The following is an 18,591-nucleotide window of genomic DNA, read 5'->3' on the forward strand; positions in this document are numbered from 1 at the left end:
CAACTGCAGGCCAGTTCAGAGAATAGCTTTCGTTTGCCACCATTGAGAAAGCAGACCAAGTTTCCACAAAAGGAGGAAGCTTTGTCTGTCTCAATTCAGCATTTTTTAAATTTAATGAAGTTTCCATCCCTCTAGCAATTGTGAAACACTGTCCAGGTTGACACTTAGAAGCATTCAATACATTTAGAACAGCCTGCAAACACCTGAAGCAGGTGAAGGCAGATGGGGCTGGTGAATAATGCCCACCCCACCCCAAAAGACCAATATTTTGGTCCATGCCTGCTTGGTGCCTTAAAAAAATGGAATCCTAGCCTGTGAAGGTGGATTACATGAGATCACATACAAAAGAGAAAAAAAAATGATCTTCCCATCCCGGACACAACCAGCACACACAAAGATTAATTCTTCCACATAAAGCAATATGAAGTTGTGAATTTCCTGCATTGGCAATGGGGAGGACCAGATGATGTTTTAGGTCTCTTCCAACTCTTTTGATTCCCTTCAAGAAAGACGAATGGGCTGCAAGTTATATATGCCCAGGGAAATGGTAGTCATTCTGGTTGCATCACCGCCAGCATCCATTCACACAAAGAGATAATCAGCAGCTCTCTGCTAACCTAGTTCACAGCAACCTCTCTGCATGCAGTTATGTACATTAATATGCAACAAGCTTGAGGATGTGGACTTTTGGGGGGGTCAGAATTTCCAAATGCATATAGTGCAACTGGCCTGCATCCTATACTTGCTGCAGCTGTACACACACAAGACTCTTTTATCAGGTCTATCCACACCAACCCTCTCTTTTCTGACTGGCAGTAGTTCTGAAGCTCAGACAGAGGGGCTTTTCCAATTTCCAGAAAGAGGTCTTGGCTGGGCCTGTGGTTGCACAACATTGAACTAGAAATTCTAAGGATCAGGCCTGTGACTTTCTACCTGAAAAGCATGTTCTCTGCACCACTGAGTTATAGCTCCACCTTTATACCGTCTGCCCCTTTCACAATATGCTTTGCACACCCAACGTTGCATTTTTGACCTTTTGCTTCTGACGCTAGAGCCTTGGGGAGAATAAAGCCCAGCTAGGAGAAATGGGACGGTGAAAAAGAAAGCGAATGTCAGCACAGCCGAAGAGTCAGATCAGATATGAATTCACTGGGTAGCTGTGGTCAAGTAATTTCTTAGTCACACATTACCCCTCTGTAAAATGAAAATTATTTATGACCTATCTCAGATGGAGGCTAGGAAGATGCATTAGGGCTGTGCAGCGTTTTGGATTCCCAGGACAGAGAGAACATGAAAAGTGGCATATAAAAAGATATACCGTATTACTCTGTGTGTAAGACCATGTTTTTTTTATTATAAATTGGGGTACAGTGGTGCCTCACAAGACGAAAAGAATCCGTTCTGTGATTTTCTTCGTCTAGCGGTTTTTTTGTCTTGCGAAGCAAGCCCATTGACGGATTAGAGGATTAGCGCTATTAGCGCTATTAGCGGCTTATAGCGGCTTATCAGCTTATCGGATCAGCTGAAAAAGGGGGGGGAACCCGCAGGAACTCGCAAGACCTTTTCGTCTTGCGAAGCAAGCCCATAGGAGATCGTTTTGCGAAGCACCTCCAAAACGGAAAACTCTTTCGTCTAGCGAGTTTTCCGTCTTGCGAGGCATTCATCTTGCGGGGAACCACTGTATTATAAATTGGGTTGAAATTGGGGGTCGTCTTGTACACGGATAGTGCAGAGAGGGGAACGGGTGACTGGTGGCAGCCGTAAGCAGGAGATTGTCAGCGGCGATTGGGTGGGTGATTGGTGGCTGCGGCAAGGCCTGCTGGTGATTGGCTGCTGCTGTGGTGGTGATTGGCGGCGGCGACCAGGCCAAAAAAAAACTGAACAACCCTGGGCAATCTCCCATTTCCTTAATTTGGGGTTTGAAAAATAGGGGTAGTCTTATACACGTGGGCGTGTTATACACAGAAAAATACAGTATGTGGTGTGGAGAAAAAAGCTTCCATCCTCCTCCTCCTCTTCCTCTCATATGACTGGAATCCAGTATAATCTAATGAAGCTGATTGGTGGGAGATTCAGAACTGGCAAACAGAAGTACTATTTCAATCAGGGCACAGTTAGCCCACAGAATTTGATTCCACAAATTGTAGCGCTGGCCACTAGCTTAGAGAGCTTTAGTGGTGCCCGCCCAGCACGGTGCACTGGTCTTATTTAGCTGCTCATCAGGTCTTACAAAGTACCTTTGAACACAGAGTTTGATTTCAAGCAGGTCGTCTGATATTATTGTGACTCTAGGTGCTTGACAGGTTGATCTGTGGAGGGTGGAAGGGGAAAGGATAGGGGACAAAGTTCCCCACATCTGATCTCAGGCTAAGCGTAGGGCTTTTTTTTTTGTCTAAGTGGATTTAGTGTAAGTATATTACACTTTAGTGTAAGTAAGTATTATCTCAAAAAGCAATCTTCTATTCAGGCAATGGGAGCTTTTAAAAATTAGGATTAATATTAAAAAAGGCACACAGCTTTGTACACATTTGCATAAATATATCTCATGAAAGAGAACCCGAGGGAAATTCTTTAATCACAAACTAGTGCTGGATTGCAATGCTAGATTAAGAAATCTCTTGTCTGCACAGGTAGGCAAGTAGGCAGGCTTTCCATAAAATGTGCAGTGTGTTTGCTACTTCTGCAATAAAATAATTTAAGGAGTTGTTTTCCCAGTGGGTGACATGCAATTTCTACAAGGAAGTGCTTTCTGCATAGGAAGTTGGTTCCTTCTAACAATGCCTGGAAAATAAAGCTCTGTACTTTCCCCAAGTCCTCAAAGTACTTAAAATGGTAACTCAACAGCATCCCTTCCAATATGATCCTGTCTGAGGACTAAAATCTGCAAGGGGGAGGGGGCTTTTTTCATTTTTCCACAGGTGAGGAAGCTGCATTGTGTGGTGACCCAAGACATGTCTTTCCTTGACTACTGCCCTAGCTATTGAGCTCCTGAAACCCAACCGGAATAGTCTCTGTTCATCTGATCCACCAATTAAATACATTCATCCTCTCCCTGGGAAGAATGATAGATATTCTGTTGTATGTAATTCTTAATTACTGTTACAGCTTTCTTGATTGCTGTTACCCACCCTGGGCTCATGAAAGTGACGAAGGGTCAGATATAAATTAAGGCAATGCATAAATAACAAATCATTAAGGCATCCCATAAAAAGATAACCCAGTATTACTCCTATATTGCAGATCAGGGACCTGGAGGCAAGAAAGAGGAGCTTGCAGAAAACCACCCCATGAGTTCATGGCAGGAGGTGAGATTTAGACTAAGAAGCTTCCAGCTCAAGCTGAGTTCACTTTACTTCTCAATATGTGCTAGTATTGTGATTGTGTTATCATCACCATCACACACACACACACCCCAATTTTTATATTTGGCAGACAAACAATGAGCTCCTGAAACATTTCCAAATTCCGAAATTTGGTATGGGCTAGCTTGCAACATCATCAGATCAGGAATCAAAGCAGCAGCAACAAGAGAAACTGCTGTAAAGAATCTGCTCCGTTATTAAGCACAAATTTTGTAGACACAGAAAATGGAAAACAGCAAGGAAGGCAGGGGGCATTTTTACACTCTGGTGTGTCATGAAAGGAGTGACAGAGTTGTCTCCACTTTGAAGCCCCACTACTGGAAAACTGTGGAACTGAGTTCTGATCACCCTTTCACAAGACTCACAATAATATACATACAGTGACCTTTATAAAGAGCCAAAACCTTTTCTGCAAAACAAAAAGTAGCACTGTTCCAACATTTCTTCTTTTTCTTACAAAGGAAAGGCATGTCAAGAACACTAGAGGAAGAGAACTGGTTATGTTGTCAGTTCTCTTCAATTTGAATTTAAGCACACAGGGCTTTCCTTTTGCGGTCACTCCTAAATACAATTGCACAACTGCTTGCTTTCAACACACCTTTGAGAGGATTTAAGAGGCATTTAAGTGAATTCAAGGAAAACGTATTTCATAAATTGCTTTCGCGAGGGAAAGGAGCAGCTCCATCGAAGTCTGCCTGCTTCCTTGTTTCCCTCCTCCATTTTTGCATCACTGCATCTGTTCTCAGCTTGCCAGAGCTTTTAACAAACAGATGCTAAACACATAGCACTATCACAAACAATCACAGCTTCAAAATGCAGCGGTAGTAACATTTGGCTGGCACAGCACAGATGTGACTGAAAGGACTGCCTTTATTTTAGAGAAAAGATGTAATGATATATTCTTCAAGGAAGGACCAAAACAGGAGAAAGCAACTGCTATTCTCAGAAATCAAATGAAGACTAGAATTCTGGCTGAAAATACAATTGGATTGATAAATTTCTTTATACCCTTGTGATATGTAGATGTAAAGAACAGTTTAACTATTTTTGCTTCCACTAAACATAGTTAAAATTAACCACAGTTTAAGGTTCACACAACACTTGAGGAGGGCTGGGAAAAGAACTAAATTCTTACCTTTACACCATGACCCACGTCATCCAGCACTGTGTAGTCTATAGGTTTTCGAATATACCTTACAGGACGCTCCATGTTTGCTGGCGCAATGATTTTGTGTGTTCTGGATGTATTCTTATTGGTTGTCAAAATGCCGATCTCTCTACGGGCCACCTTCTCTTTATGTATGTCCACCGTCTACAAAGAGGAAAAGTCAGAAATTCATGCCTAACTGTGACATAAAACTTAGACCAACAATATTTTTTTTCTCATCATCATCATTTATTTTACTAAAAAATCTAAAGCCAATATAAATGGTAATATTTGCAATCTTGATAACTAGCAAGTTCTATTTCTACATTTACAAGATTCTTCTATATCTTCTGGAAAGTTGCTTGCAATGCTTTTGGACACCTCTGATCATAACCAAATTCTGCTTGTTGGTTCCTGAGATCAAGGAATGGGGTTTCATCCTTCATTTCTTACACCCTATTTGACCTGAGACTTCAACCATTCAGGGCTTTTCTGCATTCAGTTGGTAAAATCTGGGTTGATCCCAATGGACAGAGTAGGGTCCAAATATAAAAGAGTAAAGGAAATAAACTGGATGTAGAATGGTGAGCAGTCATAAGATGCACTATAGTTCTAAAAATCAGCTGCTGAAATAGTCACGTAATTGCAAGGAAGCTAGTATTTCCATGCTCAGATATCATTTCCCCCCACGCTGCCTTGCAATTACATGATTATATAGTACAGTTACACTTATACTTACAGCGTCGTACCTTTCAGCTTATGTAAAGCATACACATGGAAAGTGGGAAAAACAAACAACAATCTATACATCACAGGAAATAAATTCTTTGTTATAAGGACACAAACCAAGAAGTGAGAACTGCAAGACAGTCAACTAACGGAGCTAAATGCTAAATTTCCAGAGTTGGAAAAGCAAGAAGAGAGAATCTAGCACACAAGGAATTCAAAGAATCACCCTGGAAAGGCTCGAATCCTGACACCAGAAAACCCAAACACTAATCTCAAAATGTAATTCAAACTATGTACTGTATTTTTCGCTCTATAGGACGCACTTTTTCCCTTCTAAAAAGTAAGGGAAAATGTATGTGCGTCTTATGGAGCAAATGCAGGTTGCGCAGCTAAGCCCAAAGCCAGAACAGGGAGACAGAGTGCTGCGCAGTGCTCCGTCTCGCTGTTCTAGCTTGGGGATGGCTGCGCAAAGCCTCCGCAGGGCAGCAGGATGCCTTCACCCCACTGCTCTGCGGAGGCTTCAAAGGCTGTCCCCAAAGCCAGAACAGTGAGATGGAGCGCTGTGCTAAGTGGCTTACAAAAGACCATAGGAAGGACAACAAGTTTGAAGCTGAAACAAGTCTATAGGGCAAAGGAGTTTCATAAAGAAATGCAACACAGCAAGGAAGCCTTCCTCACCCTCTAACTTGTTTGCAAGGAGCAATAATCTTCCTTGCCCTTCACTGGGCCTCCACATTCACCATCTCTCTCTATAGCTCTTTGCAATGAATGTGCCACTATAAATCTGGTGCATCAATCACTTTGCATATCATTGGCACACATAAAACTGACCCCACAGCTCCTCTTCCAGTAAAAGTTGAGTTAACAAGATTTCATAGGCCACTTTTGGTGCACTGGGAATGTTTTTACCATAAACAGCTATTTTATGGCCTCTAATAATGGGAATATGTGGCCCACGGAAGGTTGTGTTTTTGCTTGTTTTTGCTTTAATCACGTTAGGGAGGGAAGGCTACCACACTGCTACTTAATCAAGTCTTACTCAAGCTTTACTATTCCAGGCTGCCATTTCAGTCAAAGAACTGCACAATTGTAGTATGTTTGATTTTGATAAATACCCATTTTGCCGTAAGCAGACAATATTTGTTTGTGTACGAAAGAGAGAGAAGAGGCTTACATGAGGAGTAACACTGATGCAAACCAATAGGAGGATAAGGTAAAGGTAAAGGGACCCCTGACCATTAGGTCCAGTCGTGGCCGACTCTGGGGTTGCGCCGCTCATCTCGCTTTATTGGCTGAGGGAGCCGGCATACAGCTTCCGGGTCATGTGGCCAGCATGACTAAGACGCTTCTGGAGAACCAGAGCAGCACATGGAAGCGCCGTTTACCTTCCCGCCAGAGCGGTAGCTATTTATCTACTTTTGCACTTTGACGTGCTTTCGAACTGCTAGGTTGGCAGGAGCAGGGACCGAGCAACGGGAGCTCACCCCGTCGCGGGGATTCGAACCACCAACCTTCTGATCAGCAAGTCCTAGGCTCTGTGATTTAACCCACAGCGCCACCTGCGTAGTTTGTTTATTAAATGACAAATTTCCCAGTTTTTGGTGGGGGCCTCATGGAGCACATGGAGTCAGTGGCATTCTTGCAACAGTGGGGCTGCTCTCATTAGAATGGGGTAGTTGTGATATCAGAGGTGCGGTCACTGCCATCCACATCTCACTATTGCCTCTCACTGCCCCATCCTTGTCTGGATATGTGAAGGGTGTCTGTTGAGAGGACAGTCCCCCCTCACTGGGGGACTGCAGTTTTGTTGAATTTCTAACCCAAGCAATCACTTAATTTAAAATTATAGAGTACAGAAATTTCAGGACTCATTTCCTCCTGATCCCTGAACAACTACAACTCTGCATGCCAATTCAACCTGGAGTATCTAAGCAGTCTGCACAGAACAATGACATGTGTTCAAAGATATCAGGAGCCAACCACAAAAAACTTGCATTCCCTCACCAACGCATACTCCCCTTGATAGTCTTTTTTTAAAAAATAAAATATTTTTTTCTGTTGGTTTTACATAATTTTGCACATGTTAACTTTAACCATTTCAAACATTAAAATAAAAGGTTCTTTCAAACCTTCGGACCTCCCTCCCTCCCTGGGTTCCATATTTAAAATAAAGTATTCTGAGCCAGTGTGGTGTAGTGGTTAAGAGCGGTAGTCACGTAATCTGGGAAACCGGGTTCGTGTCTCCGCTCCTCCACATGCAGCTGCTGGGTGACCTTGGGCCAGTCACACTTCTTTGAAGTCTCTCAGCCCCACTCACCTCACAGAGTGTTTGTTGTGGGGGAGGAAGGGAAAGGAGAATGTTAGCCGCTTTGAGACTCCTGAAGGGGAGTGAAAGGCGGGATATCAAATCCAAACTCTTCTTCTTCTTCTTTTACCCTTATCCATCTATTATATATCCATAGTTACCATAACTGATTTCACATTACAAGTGTCATTATATCCCTGCCAATGATTTTAACTGTTTACTGTGGTCTTTTAAACATACTGAAAAACCAGTCGTTTAGGAATACTTGATCTTCCTGGTTTCTGATCTTTCCCATCAGTTTCGCCATCTCTGCGTACATCAGTTTAGCCTGCCATTCTTCTCTGGTCGGTATCCCCTTGCTAGTCTTAACCATGGTTATCAACTTTGAATCTTAGTTTCAAAGCCTAGTCTTGGATCCAAAAGTGTGCATGTGTATACGCATGTATCTAATTTCTGGTCTAGCAGCCTCTTGTGCCAAATGGAGAAGCAATCTGCCAACCTATGTGGGCAATCTTTTGGGAAGGCGCATAAGTGTTGCGGTAGGAAAATGGGTCTAGAAAGCTGCACTCCAACCTTTGTACCCCAGCCCTGGTTATAAAGTGAAGCCAAAGAGGAGGAGATATACAATATCTCTCTCTCTCTCTCTCTCTCTCTCTCACACACACACACACACACACACACCATGCATGTACAGTGGTACCTCAGATTAAGTACTTAATTCATTCCGGATGTCCGTTCTTAACCTGAAACTGTACTTAACCTGAAGCACCACTTTAGCTAATGGGGCTGCCTGCTGCTGCCGTGCCACCAGAGCACGATTTCTGTTCTCATCCTGAACCAAAGTTCTTAACCTGAAGCACTATTTCTGGGTTAGCGGAGTCTGTAACCTGAAGCGTATGTAACCTAAAGCGTATGTAACCTGAGGTACCACTGTAACACTTATCCTCACTACAACAATCAATTCCTTGAGATTCCCATTTTAGAGATGAGGAAACAGCAGACAGATTTCCTGGGGGAGAGCGTCCCATTTTTTTCAATCCAGAACAGTGTTTCTGAGGCAGTGGGCCTCAGTGTCACAGTCTTCCCAGTGGTGCCTTCTGCCTTGCAAGCCTTGCCCCCTAGCAAGCAATATCAGTAATTATGGGCTCATTATGCCAAACTCTCCCTCCATTTTGTGACTATCTATGCCCCACCATTTTGCAACTGTTGGGCCTCAGTCATCTTCAGCCCTCTCAAGAGGGAAGATCAGGAACCACTGCTCTAGAAGACTCTTCTGTAGCATAAGACTACACCTGGAAGACTCTTAACTCTCACATTCCTTTACGTGTTTTATTTATTATTATTATTATTATTATTATTGGGGGTGGAGTGTTTAAAAATCATGTTCTAAAAGCCGCAGCCAGCACTTTCAACCGAAGTCTCAAACAGACCCACTTGTCCTTAAAGATTGCAATTTCCCTTTCTTCAGTTGAAAAGGGTACAAAAACACAGCCAAAAGAGCTAAGCACATGCTGTCAGAGTTAATTCAGCTTCAGCATTCAGAAAGGGCAATAGGACTTTGCATGTGCCCAAATGGTTCTTTGGTTTGGCACACTGCAGTGCCTGTGAAGTACAGCACTCTCTTTTTTTTCCAGCCTCAGAGAAAATGATTTCATGATTGTTACCATGGAGCAGGGAAATGCCACTCAGGAGAGATGTCAGCAGGTTAAGAGTTTTTGCCGGCGAGAAAGTAAAACAATCTATCCAACCAACTTTGTACAGTCGCTGCCATTAACTGCACTTCCTAGGCGTGCATATTCTTACACTAGACTAGGGATAGTTAAGAGATTGGGATACTGGGCCTCTGCTGAATTTTCAGGCGTTTCATTTTTTTTTAACTAAGCCTTTTAATATTTTTACCTGCAGCAATATCAGCAGCTAACACAGGCAGCATTCTGCCAAATATAATTCCATCTGCCATGGTTTTAAACGAATGGATTCAAGGCACTCTGATCACTTACATTAAAAAATAAACTACTGAGTACTTGTAAGTCCACTTATTAGCACATAACAGAACGCAAAAAAAAAAAATGCATAGCAGGGGGTTGGACTAGATGGCCCTTGGGTCCCTTCAAACTCTGATTCTATGAAAATCAAAGAGAGCTATTTGATTTCTTCATTCAATTCAAGCTTTTTTTTTTTAAAGAGTATGTAAGCTGAGCTTTTGTTAATTGCACTCCAGCTATGCTAGCTATAAGCACCAAAGCAGAAACGGAATGCATGTACAGCTTGCAATCTTCAATACAGAGAAGTGAACTCAGTCAACAGGACTTGCTTCTGAGTGAAAACACATGCACAGGATAAAGAGAAGGGAAAGTGTCACTGCACACACAGAGAGAGATTCATATCTGCTGGGTAGCCAGCACAGCTGTAAAATGGAAGTATATATTGCTGCAACATCCTAAATTAGGAAGGAATGGATGAAGAAATATGATAACATCATCTCTCCCAAAGACACTCCCCGCACTCACTCAACCCAAAAGTGTTATGAATAGATGGGATCTGAGATCAGAATGCAACTGTTTACAGAGAACAGAAGAAGCGCCAGCTTAGTTTTACACAGCAACTTTCTCTCTAGCTTCTTAGCTGCCTTACAAAATCCGTTAAGATCAGTCTTTGCATAAATACAGCTGCTTTGCTTCAGCAGGTCACCAGCTCTCCAACAGCTTGCACACTTCCCTAAGTCTGAAAAGCTGACATTTCTGCAGAACGTTAATAAGGAACTGTTAATGTGCTACTTAATTTTCACAGCGTACTTAGAAAACGTCTAATATTAGAAACGTTCAGTGGGGAATGGATATGGCCAAAAGAAATCTTCTTAAAATTGAGTTTACACAAGAGTTCTCCGGGTGTTCTGAGTGCAGTACAACATTTTACTTTGGATACAGAATTCAGCATTTTGAGAACCACATTTCTAAATTATGTCTGCCTGTGCAGAGAAGATTAGATTAGCGCCCTTAATCTTTAAGATTTGTAGAGAGTTTCACTTCCATGAGGTGGATTGAGGCACTCGCCGCAGGTGGCAGATGGGGGAGATCAAAGTGTTCACCCCTCAGTTTGAAGCCTGAATATGCCCAACATGGCTGTTCACCAGTTCCTGCCTGCCACCCCCTCCCTTCCCCCTGGCTATGGCAATGTGAGTGTTCCCACCTTTGGTCTGAGGAAGGGGCCCTTCCTTCCACTCCATGAATTCTTCTTCCCTTCTTCCCTTCTGACTGAAATACAGTGGAACCTTGGTTCTCGAATGCCTTGGTACTTGAACATTTCGGCTCCCAAACGCCGAAAACCCGGAAGTAAGTGTTCCGGTTTTCAAACACTTTGCGGAAGCCGAACGTCCGATGCAGCTGTCGGCTGTTGTTTCCAGGACGCCTGCGCCAATCAGAAGTCACACCTTGGTTTTCGAACGTTTCAGAAGTTGAACAAACTTCTGGAATGGATTATGTTTGAGAACCAAGGTACCACTATTCCAACAAGGAGACAGTATGCAGAAGAAGAGCAACCAAGGATATAACTCACGCTAAAATTTAACATCATCTGCTAGCCTTTAAAGGGTCACAAAGCTCTTTGTTGTTTACGATCCAAAAAAAGGAACTAGAATACTAAGTGAAATTTATTCCACTGGGCAATAAACTCAGCACATGTGTGCAGAAAGAATTTAACTGGCCTGTGACAAAATCTACATCAGGAAGCACACATATTACGGCAGATAAAATACCAAGAATATCTTCCTGCTGTTCCCTGGCCGCATTGTTGAAATGCTGGGAGAGCTCTGCTAAAGTTCAGCTGAGTACAAAGAAATGGAACTTTAAACATATGAAATGGGGAGGTCAGACACAGTGCTGTAAAGACAGATGGCTTTCTTGAAAGCAAGAGCGGTATCGTCTATGAACATGTCATAATCTGACAACGTTGTGTGGCTGAAGCACGAAGACAGGAAAACAGGAAATGTGTCCTTTATTTCTAGCTCTGAAATCCTACACAGAGACAACTACTCAACATCTCTACTGCCTTTGACTGGAATTAACTGCAGCACATCCAAATTTTTTTCTGAACAGGATAGCATAGTGCTACTGTTTATTATTTATTGATTTATCTACCATTTACATGCCAGAATGGCTTCTAAGCAACATGCAAGCATAGACTTGTGTTGTCCAGGAAACATATAGAGACATCCTTGTATGCCCAGTGTGCAAAATTTTGTATTTCCCATTTGAATGATATGTATTTTCACCTTTGATATACCCTTGTGAGATTACATACATACATAATTTTATTTGTATGCCACCTTTCCACAGTTCAAACCATGTAAGGCACCTTACAACATGAAAAAAAATTGTAACTGCAACATAGATGTAAACAATAGATAAAAAAACCCTACACAACCAAACTGAACTATTTCCACATGAATTGCAACAAAATCCAAAATAAATATGCAAAAAAACCAACAGCAACAATCTCCCCCAACAAAACCTGGCAAACAACACCCAAGCCCAACAGCCTCAGCTTTTGCAGCTGGACTCAGCCAGGGCTCTGCCCTCCCAGGCCAGGTGGGAAAAGGCCTGCAAGGCAGGGAGCGGGTCTTCCAAGACTCAAAACCAAAAGTATTTAAATGTTAATAAGGAATTCAGTGACCCTCCTCTCTGGCACATAATCAGGATCAGAATGGCAACCACCATTAGTGCTGACACTGTAGTTGGGGGACTCCCTTCTCTGAGAAACTTCTCATTCCCCTTGCCTTCTTTTGAAGTGTTGTGAAGACGCTTTTGTTCCAGAAGTCTTTCCAATCCAAATGTACCCTTTAATCGTTGTTTACTATCATGTTACTACTCTGAAAACAGTGGTCTTTTGGGGGTGACTACTCACCATCATGAAATACTGCCACTTTTTCTTTTTGCAGCCCATGGCAGCCATTTTGTGCTGCTACCCACAGTTCTTTTATCAAGATATGAGCACCAGCGCCTCATTTTTTACAAAAAAAAAGCATTACTCTTATTTAAGTGATCATGGAAAGATCCTCTCTTCAAAGCCAGTGTATAAATGAACAAATACACATCCTGAGAGAAAGATTAAATGCAAACTTCTAAAGAAATCCAACTGCCTCCAGTTTCTTCTCCAGACGTGAGACAGACTTTAACATTAAAGAACATTGAGGGACAGGTTCTGGGATGAAAAGAAAAGAAGAATATGCATACTGAGCATGCACAGCCCATTCAAGATACAATGAAACCCCCTCTGTCTGCAATAGAAGCATGTGTGCATGCAGGAGAGAAATAAAGGAGGACACTGTATCTAATGGGCTTCCTCTTGTTTCAAATTTATCTGAACGGATCGCCATCTGTGATCAGCTTGCTCACCAGCTGTGTGTATGTTACTCCTACTCAGAGTAGATCCATTCAAAACTAACATAACTAACTTAGGTCCATTAATTTCAATGGAATTTCAGTTGCTGTGACTTAGCTCGATTCCAAGCCCATGTTTCTAATACAGTGGTACCTCAGGTTAAGAACTTAATTCGTTCCGAAGGTCCATTCTTAACCTGAAACTGTTCTTAACCTGGAGCACCACTATAGATAATGGGGCCTCCTGCTGCTGCCGTGCCGCCACTGCACAATTTCTGTTCTCATCCTGAAGCAAAGTTCTTAACCTGAGGTAATATTTCTGGGTTAGCGGAGTCTGTAACCTGAAGCATATGTAACCTGAAGCGTATGTAACCCGAGGTACCACTGTACAGCACTGGCCAGGATTTCTTACTTGGTATTAACTACATTAAGTATACAGAGGCAAAATGTACACAAGGTGCCACAAGACTCCTGTTGCTTTTTCTGCAGTGAACTAGCATAAGCACCACACTCTAAGTTCACAGAAATGAAATTCAGCTAAATTTCTAGAGAATTCCCCAAGAAAACATTTTCAGATATTCTAACACTGAGTACAGAAACAACTTTTCTGGAATAATTACTTTGGGTAGTCCCACAGTCTGCACCCTAAAATCTCAGGCATCCTTTTTTTTTTTTTTAAAGAAGTTAGGTTTACTCTGCTTTCAACCCTTAAGATTGAATTCTGAGTTTTTGACAAGTTACAATGATGCATTAGGTCCACTGCTTTATCCTGTATCTGGCCTCCTTATTTACTTCTTATAAGCTGTTTCCTTTATGAGTAATTATTAAGATTTTTCTAATTATAACTTAAATATCCATAAAGTCTCCTGCAGACATTAATCGAAACAAGTCCAGGTATGTATTTGAGGGCACTGTTTTGTGAAGTATTCTCTGCATTTTCCCCATGTTTATTAGGTATGGGGGAAATTAAATAAGGTTCTAAAAATAAAGTTAGAAAATATACAAAAAGGAAAAGAAAATCTGATCTCATGCACCAGGAAACTCACAACTGCATATTAAACATGTATATCTGGCACTGAAATCCAATCACACGTTCAGGTAAACGTTTAATTTCCTCTGGGTACACATTAATAGAAGAGCTCGAGGCCAGAAAAACGGTTTAAAAGAACAGTTTAAGAAAGAAAGTATTTTGGAAAATAACACTCCATTGCTTTCTGAAAAGCTTTTTTCAAGTGTTCAGGAGAAGATATATGTATTTTAGTTTCTAATGTACCATACATGACAACATTTAACTGAATGTATAATTGCAACCCCTGGATTAGGACATGGGAAGCCAGGGTTCAAATTCTCATTCAACCATGAAGCTCACTAGGAGACCATGGGCCAATTACAGTACCTCAGCATAAGCTACCCCACACAGTTCTGGTGCGGATAAAATGAAGAGGGGGAGAACTAAGTACACCTTGAGGTATACTAAGTTGCTTGAGGTATAAAGGCAGTATTAGTATAGGGCTGCCCTGCACCCATAATTTCCTAGACATAGCTGGGATTTGTCCTCCCAAAAGGACGTCCTGGCAGAATTTTCTGAAACTTGTTAAAAATGTCCAGGTAAACCCGGGCAGTATGGCAGCCCATATCAGAAGTGTTGAATTTTTGGCAAATATCCGGGAAAAATAGCTATAAAAAACTACAGTGGTACCTTGAGTTAAGAACTTAATTCATTCTGGAGGTCCGTTCTTAACCTGCAACTGTTCTTAATCTGAGGTACCACTTTAGCTAATGGGGCCTCCCACTGCCGCCACACCACCACCGCACAATTTCTGTTCTCATCCTGAAGCAAAGTTCTTAAGCCATGGTATTATTTCTGGGTTAAAGGAGTCTGTAACCTGAAGCGTCTGTAACCCGAGGTAACACTATAGTCCCTCGCCTCTCACCTGGGTATGTGGTGATGAGGCTTATCCTGGGTGTGGAGGTACCACTCTGCTCCACTGCAGACACACAGCTGCTATGTTAGTTTCCCCCAAGGGGCAACGTGCAGCTCTGCGGAATTTAAAATGGCAGTCACCTGCTCAATGCAGATCTAAGCAGCACCCACGCAGCTACACTAATCACTGTAGCTGAGATAAATGCTTCAAGGAGTAATGAGAATATGACTGACTGGTCAGAGTGGCCACCACTACATCTGTGGAGGTCTGATGGCAGGAGTGACACTGGACAAGGGTTGGCACCACACAGGGGCATCTTAGCAGCACCACATCAACTTGTCCACTAAATTTGGGTGCAAACTTTGTCCCGATCTATACGTTTGGAGCTGGTACAGGGCTGGGATTTTTCTTTAGTCCTTCTGAGCTAAGGTTACCAGATTTTTTTCCAATGAATCCGGGGACACTTTTCAACTTCAATGGATTTTGTATGGGGACTGATTTGTAAATCTGGGGGCTGTCCCCGTGAAATGGGGACATCTGGTAACCTTATTCTGAGCACCTCAGAAGTACCATGCAGCTGCTGGGAAGATCCAAGAAGGCTGCTTGCTGTTGTGTTTCAGTATGTGGTGTTTCCCAAAGTGCCTGGAGCACTTTTTAAGCACACTGTGGAACAGTGTCTATTCCAACCCCTTACCCAGTTCCAGGATCAGGAACACTGGGGCTCACCAAAAGAGGCACCGTGGCAAGCACTGCAAGTGAAATTGTGGGCCCTGTTGTTTTTCTTTTTCTTTCATGAAGTCAGTGCTAGGTAAAGTTCTGGGCACCACAGTTCAAGGAGGACACTGACAAAGTGGAACGTGTCCAGAGGAGGGCAACCAAAATGGTCAAAGGCCTGGAAATGATGCCTTATGAGGAACGGCTAAGGGAGCTGGGCATGTTTAGCCTGGAGAAGAGGAGGTTAAGGGGTGATATGATAGCCATGTTCAAATATATAAAAGGATGTCACATAGAGGAGGGAGAAAGGTTGTTTTCTGCTGCTCCAGAGAAGCGGACACGGAGCAATGGATTCAAACTACAAGAAAGAAGATTCCACCTAAACATTAGGAAGAACTTCCTGACAGTAAGAGCTGTTCGACAGTGGAATTTGCTGCCAAGGAGTGTGGTGGAGTCTCCTCCTTTGGAGGTCTTTAAGCAGAGGCTTGACAACCATACGTCAGGAGTGCTCGGATGGTGTTTCCTGCTTGGCAGGGGGTTGGACTCGATGGCCCTTGTGGTCTCTTCCAACTCTATGATTCTATGATTCTAAAGGCTGCTATAAAAGTGTGAATGAGTCACTGAACAGTTCTTCCACTTGGCTTTTATCCCAGTAGATCAAGCCAGCCTACATTAAAGAAGCCTACAAAAAAGGTAAAGGTGACTATTTGCAACATGTTGGTTTTTAAGCACAGTTGAGTTCATGGCAAGCTTCGCCATGGTCAATTAATAAGTTACCCCTTTTTGCATCTGGTCAACTTTTTTTTGCTACTCCCGCTTCACGCTCCTCGCTTTCTTCAAGGAACAAGAAGCTGAAGCTGCAGAATGGTTTCTGTTTTGAACAGTTTTCCAGCATTCATGACTAGAATACTAAAGTTATACTTGAACATGATGGACATGTTTTGCAAATCTATTAAAGACAAAGGTAACCAAAAGGCTTCTCAGGCAGTTGGGCCTTCCCCCCCCCCCACTGCAGTGCTTCACAATGTGAACAGAACACCTTGTGTATGTTCTGTGAATAGGAGCTTGCATGCCAAAAAGCCACAGGCAACTTCTGTACGGAAACATATGCGCAAATTGTAAAGAGAGTAGCAGGTGGCTGTAGAAGAAACCAACTCTGAGGTTGGGGGGGGAGGGGGAGGCCTCCTAAAAATAGGTTCAGGATAGCTACAGACCAAGAAACGAGAACCGGGCACCTGAAATGATGGGCAAAAAATGTAATGGAGATTTCCCATTTTTTGTCAGTCACATCTTATTTTTGCATTCAACCATCAGTCATTGCAAATAATGAAAAAATGAGGTTAACCAGGGTTTACAGAGTGACATGCTGCATATCATAGTCCAACTGAGAACATTTCCATGTTGAAATACAGTGGTACCTCAGGTTACAGACGCTACAGGTTACACACTCTGCTAATAAAGAAATAGTGCTTCAGGTTAAGAACTTTGCTTCAGGATGAGAACAGAAATCGTGCTCCAGCGGCACGGCAGCAGCAGGAGGCCCCATTAGCTAAAGTGGTGCTTCAGGTTAAGAACAGTTTCAGGTTAAGTACGGACCTCCGGAACGAATTATGTACTTAACCTGAGGTACCACTGTAGTTGATTTTGAAAACACACTGCATTCCAGCTTAACTTTAGCTTTAAACATGCAAAGCCGTTTGCAGATTTGGGGCAGGATCCAATGGGGCCTATAGCCAAATGTTTTGTAGTGAGGGGGACAGGGTAGCACTGAAGCCCCGACGGGATATACCATACATTCATGTAGCCTATGGCAATAACCAGAGTTGTGCTTGGGAGTAAGCCCACTGACATAAGTATGACTCAGTTGGATTTCACCCTCTATATAAAATTGTACCACTTATTATGGAAACATTTCAGCTATTTTTTCCAAAGAAGGTAGAAGTAGCTGATTCAGTGATGAGGCCTGGAATGCCCTCAAGGAAAAGAGGCTTTACCCTCTCCCTCTAGGTACAACCCTGCTCATGTGTCACATTAACGCACCAAACATGCCTTTCCTTACACACCAGCAGCAGTCATTAGAAATTGGCCTCCATAGGGCAGCTGCTTTCTCTGCATCTGATCATACAGGAAAACAGTGCACAGATTTGACCTTCTTTTTCTTTGCTGAAATTCCCATTATATTAAGCAACCAGCAGTCGCAAATCCCTTTCAATTAAATATAATGTACCGGTAAGCAAACACCCACCATGTTAATTGCCTAATTCCACGTTTCCACTGATGGCATCGCTCTTACATTTTCCAAAAAAAGTAAAATGAGAAGGCCTGGGCTACAAACATTCTCATCTCTATACATGTGCCAGGTTGAGAGGGCGGTGGTGATTTAAAGAGAGAAAACAAGTTGTTTCTGATCAATCAAGTTAACATGTTGCAGATCATTTCACACGGATTTTAGAAATGGGAGCAGCTTTTGGGTATGATGACAAAATTATGGGCCTGCAGCAGGCAGTACATGGGGCTCACATGAAGAACAGGTGTGATTGATTGATTGATTGATACATACATACATACATACATACACATACACACACACACACACACACACACACACACACACACGTCCTAAAGACCAATACATTTATAGCCTAAGCTTTCATGGACTTGTGAGTCCATGTAGGATACAGGAAAAGCACCTAGGTGGTGTCCGGATGTAGCCCGTTTCACTTTCTGCGAACCAAGTCAAAACAAGAGAGTTCATAAAAGGAACCAAGACTCGGGCTCATGCATTTCAACATCCCTTCAAACAAAAAACAGCTGTACAAACGCCTTAGTTATTGGCTTATTGTTCCAATACTACTGTTCTCAATAAACAAGGTCAAGTTTATTCTCAAACTACAAGTGCAGTAGAGCCAGCCAGGAAAACACAAGGACGTTTAATCCATAAAGCAAATGCAGCTGAAGACTTTTTGCATGCGGTATTTTTAAAGTGTTGAAGGTTGAGCAGATGCTGTACGCTGCGCATAAATGCAGAGAC

At 42.5% G+C, this 18,591-nt stretch overlaps 1 protein-coding gene across 10 annotated transcripts in view; it reads right to left on the minus strand.

Moving 5' to 3' along the window:
* ABI1 (abl interactor 1) overlaps positions 1 to 18,591 on the minus strand; it is a 95,156-nt gene that overhangs the window by 26,124 nt on the left and 50,441 nt on the right. For all 10 annotated transcript variants that reach the window (XM_082193800.1, XM_082193802.1, XM_082193798.1 and 7 more), the window contains exon 3: positions 4,498 to 4,674. In XM_082193800.1, the coding sequence (XP_082049926.1) occupies positions 4,498 to 4,674 (177 nt within the window). The remainder of the gene's footprint in view (positions 1 to 4,497; positions 4,675 to 18,591) is intronic.

This window comes from Podarcis vaucheri (assembly GCF_965113315.1).
Source record: "Podarcis vaucheri genome assembly, chromosome: 12".
NCBI lineage: Eukaryota > Metazoa > Chordata > Lepidosauria > Squamata > Lacertidae > Podarcis > Podarcis vaucheri.